General features: G+C 39.3%; 1 protein-coding gene across 1 annotated transcript; it reads right to left on the reverse strand.

Annotated features, from left to right (window-relative positions):
- Positions 1 to 388: 388 nt before the first annotated feature.
- Positions 389 to 2,599, reverse strand: LOC123147182 (MADS-box transcription factor ANR1-like). Its single transcript, XM_044566418.1, has 2 exons — positions 2,318 to 2,599; positions 389 to 439 (listed from the first exon to the last, which is right to left on the reverse strand). Exons 1-2 carry the CDS (start codon positions 2,597 to 2,599, stop codon positions 389 to 391), a joined length of 333 nt encoding a protein of 110 aa, XP_044422353.1.
- Between the last annotated feature and the right edge of the window lie 9,808 nt (positions 2,600 to 12,407).

Genomic DNA, 12,407 nt, shown 5'->3' on the forward strand with positions numbered 1-12,407 from the left:
GTTTTATTTCCCTGGAGAGTCGAATATTCTCTTGATGAAAGATGTATCCCTACAAGGTCATTTTATTGAGTTATCACGTATGGAATATAACATTTTCAAATACGTATTATTTAAACTTTACACGATAATGGGAAACTAAGTAAAATTGCACACACGAGTGATAAGAAATATTGGTGAACCTTCTCGTTGATTGTTGAACATGGTTGGCAAAACTTCGTTCCTAAAACGGGTATTAGGAGACACATAGTTATTATCATTCTTACAAAAAAAATGTTAGTGTCATGTTTATGGAAGTAGGTACAATGATTAGCAGAAATAAGAACAAACTGAGGGAGCTCAGCTACCTTCTTTTCTCTAATACGGTGTAAGCTCTTTTCCAGCTGATTTTCTAAACATAAGTCTTACTCCTAAGTTTGATAATCTCTCCCCCGTTAGCTTCCTGAAAGTCAAGCAATAATGTGATGACTTGAGTGCATTTTCCAGTTTTACTCAAATTTATTTAAATTAGATAGATAGCACTGGAAGGAACTGAATTAAGAAATTGTGCCGATGACGTTCCTGAACCATCTGTATTTCCTGATGTAATTTCCGGACTTCCCCTTCCCAAAGATAGAAAAAAGAAAGACATTTTTCTGTTATAAAAACAGAAATTTTAAGTTACTATAAACTGTTACAAGTGAGTGTCACAACTTTTGTCAAAAATAAAATAAGAACTGGTACTATTATGGGTATTTGCCAAACAAGCATAACTTTTTTGGCTTAAGCTGTAGTGCTAAAAGTATATGCATACAATATAAGACTTAAACTTCTCTATTTTGACTATCAATTTGTACATTTTACTGAGATTTTCAAATGAGCAAATGAGCATAAGGGCATCTCCAACTCTGACACACAAATTTCCTCCCGCATCCGTCCGCGGACGGGAGGGGGGGAGACAGTCCACGGATACAGATGCTGGAGCCGGTCATCCAACGATATCCGCATACATTTCAAGCGAGTTTCAACATACCGGACGAAATTCATTAAAGTTCAGATATAAAATAGCATAAATCATCCATACATAGCATACAAATAAGTCTAGTACAGCAATAGTTCAATTCAACGAGAAATAGTTAATCAACTAGATTAACCAGATGTTCAACAAGATTTTCATAAACGGATCATTATCGTCTCGCACATGTTGCCCCTGAAGTTTCATCCAACAATGTATGTGCGTAAATGGTCTTCCCTCTAGCTTGTGATACACCATGGCAGCACATACAGACTACACAATGTGTAGAGAAACATCAATTGAATGAATCAATCAATCAACAAGTTGAGTAAGAAGAAACAAAGCTTATGGTCTCCTCAGAAGCCGCGCGCAATTGGCCACCTTGCCTCCAGCATATCAACCGCACCATAAAACTTGGTGATGGTGGTCTGGATGGTGTATCATCGGTACGATAACGCCTTCACATTTCGATGATGAATGACATGCATGTTGTAGGGCCAAAATGTGCTTTCTTGCGTGAAATGAATCATGCACGCTCTGCCAGAAGAGCCTCCTTCTACTCCTGCCTACGAAATCCATGAATACGACCAACCATGCATCACACAACAACTCATCCTCCATCATCGAGTACCCCACCATCCTTTGTACTCTAAAAAAACAACGTGGCGTTCGAAAATAAGTTCAATGGCATTTGACCGAACACCTGTCGGGCGTGGTGTCCGTCATGGACGTCGTGGACAGGGGGCGAAGTGTACCTAGCTACGGACGGGTCCTGGGTGGAGTGCGTCATTGTAAAAGGCAAGCGGGCGCGTCGGTGTTGGTTACGAACGTCCAGCAATGTCTGTGCGGCGGCCGGAGTGGTATGTCGGCGGCGTCCGAGGAGGATGGTACGGATGCAAAGCAAGGGGGAAGGGGCGGATTGAAAAAGAATGGGACCAAGAAGGGGGATTTTTGTGGGGCGGGAGTGTCACAGTCCTAGTGGCTGATGTCCGGAATCCCGCAAAGCCCCCCCCCCCCTCCTTTGCTTCCAATTTACAGGGGAAATGCGTCCGGACCAGTCGGCGGACCGATACAGGCCGGCGTTGGATGACAAAACACGTCCGGACCTCACAGTCCGTATGTATGCGGGCGGTTTGAGGGTTGGCGTTGGAGATGCCCTAACATCATTACATTTTTTTATATAAGTCTGTAAGTTTACCAACTTCTTTGTATAAAACAAATTAGCATTTAAAGTTGCATGATGCAAAGTGCATGTCTACTTGTCAAAAACATCATGTATGGAACGTTGAGAGTAAAAAAGGCTTCAAGGAATGCACGCGCGCATACCATGACTTGTGAAATTGGATTCAACAGCTGATGGTGCTCTTGTGCAGATTGGTAGTTTTGAATGATGGAAGGCATGGCCATGCCCATGGTGGTGGCGGCGATGGGGCTAGCATATTCGTAGAGGCGACCGGTGGAGGAGAAGACGATGACACTGACCTGGACATCACAGAGGATGGCCAGCTCACGTGCTTTCTTCAGCAGGCCACGACACCGCTTGGAGAAGGTGGCCTGCCTGCTGCTCATGTTCTCAATCCTCCTAATCACAATCTTGCCCCTCCCCATGATATTTCTTTGATCTCCTTAATTAATTCCCTTGCAACGTATATGTGAGAGGTAATGGTACACACTTTCTTCATAACTGTATGCATTTAGGGCCTGTTTGGTTCCAATAAGTCACCTGATTTATAAGTCAGGTGACTTAAAACCAGCGACTTATAAGTCACGTTTATTTGTTTGTCATCTGACTTATAAGTTATCTGACCACACCTTCTCACCTTGTTTTTTTTATGTAAAGGTGATGGGACCCATGCAAAAGGGAGTGACTTATAAGTTTTAATTTGGGGTGGAGCAACTTATGACTTTTAAGTTGGGGTGACTTATAAGTTGGGTCTGTTTGGCAAAATAAGTCACTTTTTCACTTTTTGACTTATAAGTTGGTGACTTCTTTGGAACCAAACAGACCCTAAATTTGGGTAGAGCAATACAATTGAGTCTCACACTTTACCATGTAATTTATGAATGGTACACTTAACTTATTAAAAGTTGTGTGCTCATACCCGCAAAAATATTGTGTGCTCATGTCTTGGGGCCATCAATTGTATCTTGGCTACCATATAACATGTGGGTAGTACACTTTTCTCATAACAGTGTACTTATATCTTGGTACAGCTGTCCAATTGTATATTAACACGATTGATATGGAAGGCGACAAACGGCATGATTTTTTTCTCAACAATCGAGGTTTGACTTTTGATGCCAATATCAAACGTCTGATGCTCTAACGTGTAAGATTGCATAGATCCACCACAAGGAATGGACGTCTTGTGGACTAAGAAGTCATAGATCCACCACAACCAATCGAGGCTACGTCTTTGGTACGAATCGGCCATGTCAACGCAACCTTTGTTTGCGCATAAATACCTGAATTGCAGTTTCTTTTAAATCAATTTCTCGCTTATGGTGGTTACAATATTGTCTGAAGTTTGTATTTTAGACACCTGGCAAAGGTTTGTTGGTTGTGATTTTTAACGGATAATAATTGTAGCCGTATTTATTGAGGTGGGTGTGGCAGGAACATTGGCATTTGGGTGCTAAAGGTAAACATCCAAGTTAAAAAAAGGTTAGCTAGTAGTACCATGTTGTTTAAGGTTGCCAGATTATGAGCACACATATGTACTAGCTAGCTTTCCACTTGGCTCATCCAAAAAAGGACAGTTTTAAGGTTAGTGAGTAAAGTGGCCACAAAGCACGATGCAAAAAATGTGCAGTCCATGCGAGTGACGGCGTTCCGATCTTGATTTGAGCCAGTAAAGGATTAGATTAGAGTAAAGATGATTTCCTTCCAGATTTGGTGCTCTGAGTTATGGCAGAACTTGATCTTTAGTAGGCAGTCCTTAATGATGCAGCCACTCTGATCTGATCCGGTTTGATTCGTTCTTTTTGCTCTTGCATCAGCGCTCAGTTGTATGTACCTTCAGGTGTTTTGGGATGAGTGGACAAAGCTGGAGTCACTGATTCTCCCTGCTGCTTTCTTGCTTCTCTAGCTAAATTAATTAATCAAAGCATCTTTCTTTTCCCATGTCAAACTACTGGAAAATCGGTCTTTACCAAGTCCATTTGTGTTTGCCGAGATCTACTCCACGGGATCACGGCGAACAACCAGTTTGCAGAGAAGCAGACTCGGCAAACAGAAGAGCTCGGCAGAGACTCCAGTTGGCTGATTAGTTATTAGCACTTGAAAAATACTTCAGGTTCTTCATGGATATAAGTCCAAAATTAAATTATATATGACGAATCATTACCCAACACAATAGCTCACACGATTGCAAATGAAAAGCCTGTCTGTATTAGCTTTATTTTATTGATTACTCGCGCCATATCAAGACGATACAACTATAAAAAAAAAGTTCAACTCCCGGCTTCTGCATCTTCTATGGAACTGTGAATTCAACTACCAGAAGAGGCTGCCATGTTATATATAATTGGCAAAATTACTGTTCCTTAATACTTTTCATATACATAGTCTGACTTGGTGGATAATATGTTGCACCCTTGGAAGAGCCATTCAATACACAAAGTTGCAACCAATATCAGCACCATTAATCTCAACCCCCACAAAGATTTTGAATACATAGTCAAGTCACTCAGTTACCTTGTTCTTTAATTTCAAGTTTTGTTCATGGATAAGCTTCATTTCCCCAGAGAGTCGAATATTCTCTTGATGAAAGATGTATCCCTACAATGTCACTTTATTGAATTATCATGTATGAAATGTAACTTTTTTAATATGCATTGATGTAAACTTTACACGATAATGGCAACTAAGTAAAATTGCACACACGTGTGATAGAAATATTGGTGAACCTTCTCGTTGAGTTGTAGAAAATGGTTGGCAAAACTTTGTTCCTAAACAGGTATCAGGAGACACATAATTATTATCATTCTGATAAAAAAAATTGACGTCGTGATTACGGAAGAGGGTACAATGATTAGCATAAATAAGAACAAACTGAGGGAGCTCAGCTACCTTCTTTTCTCTAATACGGTGTAAGCGCTTCTCCAGCTGATTTTCCATTAAACATAAGTCTTTAGCTCCTAACTTTGATAATCTCTCCCCCATTAGCTTCCTGAAAGTCAAACAATAATGGGATGACTTGAATGCATTTTCCAGTCTTTACTCAAACTTATTTAAATAAGGTAGGTAGCATTGGAACTTGGAAGGAACTGATTTAGGAACTTGTACCTATGATGTTCTTGAAGCATCTGCATTTCCTGCTGTAATTTCCAGACTTCCCCTTGCCAATACTAGAAAAACAAATGCATTTTTTCTATTATCAGAAACTTTAAGTTACTGTAAACTGTTACAAATGAGTGTCTCAACTTTTGTCCAAAATAAAATAAAATAAGAAGTGGTACTAGTATGGGTGTTTGCCAAATAAGCATTATTTTAGGCTTACAGTGTAGTGCTAAAAGTATATGCATACAGTAAGAACCAAACCTCTCTAATTTGACTATTAATATGTACACTTTTACTGAGATTTGTCACATGAGCATAATCATTACATTTTTTTCTGGAAACTTCTTTTATAATTATGTAATTTTACCAACTTATTTGTATAAAAAAATAGCAGTCAGAGTTGCACCATACCATCATGCAAATTGCATGTCTACATGTAAAAAATATCATGCAGTATTTTGGAACGTTAAGAGCAAAGAAAGGTTACAAGGAATGCATTTATACCATGACTTGTGAGACTGGATTCAGCAGCTGATGTTGCTCTTGTGCAGATTGGTAGTTTTGAATGATGGAAGGCATGGCCGTGCCCATGGTGGTGGCGGCAGTGGAGTTGGCATACTCGTAGAGGCGACAAGTGGAGGAGAAGACCATGGCACCGACCTGGACATCTCAGAGGATGGTCAGCTCACGTGCTTTCTACAGCAGGCCACGACGCCGCTTGGAGAAAGTGACCTGCCTGCTTCTCATGTTCTCAATCCTCCTAATCACAATCTTGCCCCTCACCAATCACCATGATAGCTCTTCGATCTCCTTAATTAAGCATATATTCACTCAACTCCTTAATTATCTGCTAGCTAGCTAGCTAGATCTTCGCTCCAGTGGTCCAATTAATAGATGGTTGTGTGTGAGCATGTACTGCCCCTGCAGGCTCCAATATATATGAATGAACTGCAGTAAGGCAAGCATAGTTAGCTACTCATTCAAATATGCAACCTGCAGATTAACTAATGTAATTAGTACCAAATTAAGGACGCAAACTGCATGTTGATCGATGAGCTCAGTGATTTCCTTAACTAAATTTATCATGCAACTTGCTGCCATCTCTGGAACCTGTGAAAGGGAAACAATATTTTTCTAGCAAATGGGTGTTTCTTGTATGCACCATACGAGGTTTTGGAATCCGGTAAACGTCACGCCTTATATTAGTTTTCACAGGTTAGCGCCCGATCCGCACAAATATCGTAGGTGATTCGATTCGATTTGATTCCTTCCCATGTGCAAGTAGCACCACTTTGTCATCGGCAGTACAAAATCCGCAAAGAAATCACAAGTTATATATGTGGGGCAACTCCATCCGCTTCAAAACATAAGGCCTATTTTGAGTTGTTAAGAATTAAGGTTTGACTAATAAATCCATCAATATTGGCAGCAATGTAGTGTTCTATAAAGAAATTAAAAGTTATACATATGAAGTACTCCCTCTGTAAACTAATATAAGAGCGTTGAGATCACTATTTTAGTATTTTAAACACTCTTATATTAGTTTATGAAGGGAGTAATACCTTAACTCGCGGTGGATTTGTTTGTTAAAATTAGGTGCCATAGCTGCCCTTATCAAACACATCAAATTCTCACGACTTCATAGAGCGCAAGCTAGCGACTCGAGATACTTTCGCCGCTTGATTATTTTGCCCCAAAATTATTTAGCGCACTTATATACCATAAGGACAGAAGTATAGACAGAAATAGAACAACCGAGTGCCTGAAAACACTACATATTAGGATATATGTGCATCCAGTTCTTCTGACTGAACATAATCATATATATATATATATATATATATATATATATAGGTAGGGTCAAAAGTACTGAGAAACTTTATTTGTAGAGTATGGATTGATAATTCCTAGTGGAGAATATCTTTAATCATATGATGGATTCGAAAATCCTTCCACATATGCGTGATATTGTTTACCTAATATATTTTTTCTTAATTTACCTTTTGGGGCTAATAGATTCTTGTGCATTCCTTCAAGTGGTTTGACTAGATGATAATCGATTGCACGAATGTTCGCTGACCACACGACCCTAAAAGAATTTCAATTGCACTGTATTGAATGTAGGGAGTAACCAGACAACCTCATCCTGGCTAGCAAAATTCATGATTTTTTAGTGAAAGTGAACATGCGCCATGAATAAATTGGTCAATAGAGTATATAATATTTTTTGTGGCATCAAAGTACTCTTTATTGCAAGGTGATTTTTTTTGAAATGGAGGCGTACCCCCGGTCTCTGCATCATGATGATGCATGCGGCCATCTTATTAACCATCCAGAATCGTCATAAAAGTCTTACAGCTCACAAAATGGAGCAGAAAAGAGTATAAAAAAAGGAAACGTACAAGGGAACCACGCCAACCGGCACAATGAAGATAAAAAGGACAATCTCTCTAGACTCCTATCCTGTTATGCGAGTGCCATCCGAACCGGTTGAAAATAACCCGAGCTACCATCTCCCATTGGTTGCACCCAGTAACCAAAGGCTCCCTGGAGTCCATAGGAGTGAGTAAGGACCACATACGGATCCAAGCTGTAGCTCTGAAGATAACCTGCAAAAAAGTTAAAGTGTGTTGTCTGTTAAAAATCATATCATTCCTGCAGTTCCATATAGCCCATAATAGTGCACATATTCGAATGTGAATACGAGCCGCAGTAATCTGTTTCACCCCAGCTAACCACGTCCCAAACAAAGACGCAATATCAACTGGAGGATTAATATTAAAAGCTATATGAATCGTTCTCCAAAGTAACTTGGCAAGTGGGCATTCAAGAAATAAGTGTTGTATTGTTTCGTCGTGATCACAAAAATAACACCGCGAAGAACCTACCCATCGCCTCTTAATTAAGTTGTCCTTTGTGAGTATCACTTGCTTGTGAACAAACCACATGAATATTTTAATACGCAAAGGAATCTTAACTTTCCAAATGTGCAGCGATCGTGATATGGGACCAGAGTTAATGAGATCCATATAAAAAGATTTCACCGTAAACCTCCCGTTCGTGGTTAATTTCCATTGTATTGAATCCGGCTGATCGGATAGTTGAACTTCTATCAATCTCCGAACCAAGTGCATCCAGGCGGTCCATCTCTCACCAACTAACACTCGTCTGAATTGGATGTTCAAGGGAATTGTTTAAAGGACGGTACCCACGTAATCCTCCTTACGTTGCACAATATTATAGAGTGTAGGATATTGGATGGCCAAGGGCGTCTCTCCTAGCCATGTGTCTTCCCAAAATCTTGTGACATGCCATTGCCAACCAAGAATTTGACCCTACAAAAGAACAGGTCCTTCGTGCGCATAAGTCCCTTCCACAACGGTGAATCAGACGGTCTCATGGTAACCTGGGCTAGCGTTTTCGAATGCAGATATTTATTACGCAAGATTTGAGACCACATACCCTCCGGCTCAGTCTCTAGTCTGTAGAGCCATTTTCTCATAAGACATTTGTTTTTGATTTCTAAGTTTTCAATGCCGAGACCTCCTTGGTCTTTAGGTCGGCAAATGATATCCCATCGCGCGAGACGGTATTTCCGCTTGGCCTCATCAGACTGCCAAAAGAAGCATGATCTAAAGAAATCAAGACGCTTGCGAACTCCTTTCGGAACTTCGAAGAACGACAGAAGGAACATTGGCATACTAGTCAGTACTGAGTTAATCAGGACTAGCCGACCTCCATATGACATAAGCTTATCCTTCCAGCAGCTTAGTTTTTTTTCAATTCGTTCTTCAATACATTTCCAATCTTTATTGGAGAGTTTACGGTGATGGATCGGTATACCCAAGTAATTGAATGGTAAGACACCTGACTCGCACCCAAACAGTTGTCTGTATTTATGTTCCTCGTCTTTGGCCTTCCCAAAGCAGAACACCTCGCTTCAATTTGTTCTTCAATACATTCTCAAAGTCCACTTTGAAAATAACCCCATCTAGTTTCTTCGAGTGGATCTCATGAAGCGTTTCATGTAGAATGACCACCCCTTCCAGTATGTGTCATCCCGGCATGAACGCTGTCTGGCTCGGTTGGATTACCGAATGAGCAAAGTACTCTTTATTGCAAGGTGATCACCATATTATCTTTTACAAGAGTATCAACAATCTCTACAAGTGAATCTTTCATCCACCCCGCACACACCTTATTTCTAGCTAGTTTGACTAAATCATGGGCAGCACAATTAGTCTGTCTAGGAGCATGCTCAAAAATAATATGTGAGAATATGTAGCAAGACATCATGTTGGGAGTGCACAATTAGCCTCATCCACGTTTAGGTTCACATAGTTGCTCTTGGTCTTTCCCAACCATGTCGCTTGATTGTCGCATTTGCATCACTCGTCATAGTATAGTTAGCAACCAAAACTCTGATTGCCATTGCTATGAACTTAGGTTCCTGGACATTTTCATTATGCACTAGCTTTCTCCTCTCCCATCATAAATACCAGAATCTCAATGTAAGATCTCACGAATATGGCATCGACTAAGAGATAACCAAGTCTCGGCCAACTAAGATTTAGCAAGACATCATGTTGGGAGTGCATTTGGTAGGACATCGCTTGTTCCACAGTGGGCCGGCCCATGTAGCGTTTTTCTTCCGGTTGTCTATTTTTTCCTTTTTTTTATTCTAGTTTTTTGGGTTGGGTTTTGTTTATTTTTATTTTTTTTCTTGTTTATTTTTCTTAATTCACGAATAACATTTTAATCCCATGAATATTTTTCAAATTCGTGATTTTTTAAACATGTGAATTTTTTCCAAAATTTAAAACAAAATTAAAAAATCACAAATACTTTTAATATTCATGAACATTTTTTTAAAAAAATAATTTTTCGAAATAACAAGTATTTTCAAATTCACGAACATTCCTTGATGTCACCAATATTTTTTAAAATAAGAAAACGCTGGTTGGTTTTTCCTCGAAGGCCCTATTTGGTTCATAAGTTCTAGGACTTTTTTTAGTTCTAACTTATAAGTCCCAAGTTCCTAAAAAGTCCCTACATGTTTGGTTCCTGGGACTTATAAGTCTCTATAAGATCATATTACAACTATAAGTCTCTATAAGTCCCTCCTTGAGAGTCTTATTTCATAAGTCCCAAATGCCCACTTTAAGCCCCTATAAGTTTTTACTGTTTGGTTTAGATGGGACTTATAGGGATTTATTTAAACCCCTAGACCAATAAATCCCTGAAAACAAACAAAAAACAGGTGAGGAGCACAAAAGTCGAGTGAACAAAAAGAAACAAACTACGTAATGTAACGTATAGGCGCAATGCGCGCTAGGAAACTTTCGGGCGCAAAGGGCGCTAATAAGGAACTCTGTTGCTGCTACATATTGCTACAAGCGATACGGCAACGACATGCCAACTACAGTACTCAACTTTGGGTCGGCCCGCTATATCACTACCGCTCAACTGTAGAACTTTTCCAGTATATCGCCAAAACAAATCGCTCAAATAAATTGCTCATCATGAAAAAAATGCTTGCGAATACAAAACAATTTCGTGAATTAAAAAACGTTAACAAAATTTTAAAATTATGGATTTTAATAATTCTAAATTTGAATTTTCATAATTTTGAAAAAAAAATCATGAATTTGAAAACGGTACACAAATTTAAAATTTTGAATTTTACATAATCATTTTTTTCCAAAAATGGTTGGGAATACAAAAAATTAAAATATACGTGAATTTGGAAAAACAATCAATAATTAAAAAATGTTCAGTACCTCGAAAACAATGAGAAAAGAAAACAAAAAAGAATCCACAATAGAATCGAACAGGAAAAGAGAAAAAAGGAAAATAAAAAAAGAACAAAAATGGAACAAAACAACAGGGAAAGCGGCAGAAAAATATTGGGTAGAAGCTTCCCAAAACCAGGTGAGAACAATTTTAATATATCGTTTCCTAGCGCGCATTTTTATAGCTACTCCATCTCAGTTTACAGCATGTCCTTTCATCTTTGAAGGACGTGGGACAAACATTGAGGTTCATAGCCTCGCTAAGCACGCTTTAGGCCTTTCTTTGGGACGCCATATGTGGCTCCTTCATCCTCCAGGCCTCAATTCTATTCAATGTACTCGGCCTAAGATGATTAGTAAAGTGTGTTTAGACACAAAAAATGTAATAAAAATTATTCAGTGAGAACTTTTTTACTAAAACAATGCAATGTATACTTACAAAAAAAGTTACATGGCTTAAAAAAAGGTTTTTTTCTGATACAAAAAATGTTCATACATTTATGAAAATGTTCATGTCATTTGACTAAAAATGTTCACACATTTTAAAATTTGTTCGTGATAATTTTCGAAAATGTTCATAAACATTATAGTTTGTTCATTCCATTTTAAAGAAATATGTTATATATAAACAATTCATGCCATTCAAAAAGAATGTTCATAACACTAAAAAATGTTAAGGAGTTTACAACAATGTGAACGAAAATATAATAAATCTGTTTGCACAATTTTTTTATAAAAATATTGCAATAAAAGTAGATGGATTTAAAATTTTCATGAATTTGTAAAGGAAAAGAGTCAATGAAAAATGAAGAAGGGGAGACAAAAAATTAAATGGGTAATCCAGAAAATTAAAGAAAAAAATATAAACAAAATAAATAGAAAAACAAGGAGAGAAAAACGGAAAAGAGAAAACCTGGCCAAAACTTTCCCCAAAGCAGATAGAAGGTTCCGATATCCAAAGTTAATTGAGCTAGCCTAAATAGGGGCACACAGTAGGTGAGGGCTGATGCAAAGTACTCAATCAATCAATCGACTACACACACGCAATTCCAGCCCCCGCGTTGTCCTTGCCGAGGCGACACGGGCGGCGATGAATCCAGCCCGCTCAAGGCCTCCTTCCCCGTGCTCCCCGTCCCCCCACCACCGTCCCATGGTCTTTGCCAGGCAAAGCTCGCGCGAATCTGACGGCGACGGGGCTCTAGCATCCCTGGGTGACTCCCGTCGAGTTGGAGGCTTCTTGCGGTGGCTGGCGGCACTACGCTCCTCTGCACAAGTCGGAGGTGCCTGGGGGCGGCGGAAGGACGGTGGTGGTTGCGTGTGTGCTACAGCGCGTGGACGTGTC

This window comes from Triticum aestivum, chromosome 7A, assembly GCF_018294505.1.
Source record: "Triticum aestivum cultivar Chinese Spring chromosome 7A, IWGSC CS RefSeq v2.1, whole genome shotgun sequence".
Taxonomy (NCBI): Eukaryota; Viridiplantae; Streptophyta; class Magnoliopsida; order Poales; family Poaceae; genus Triticum; species Triticum aestivum.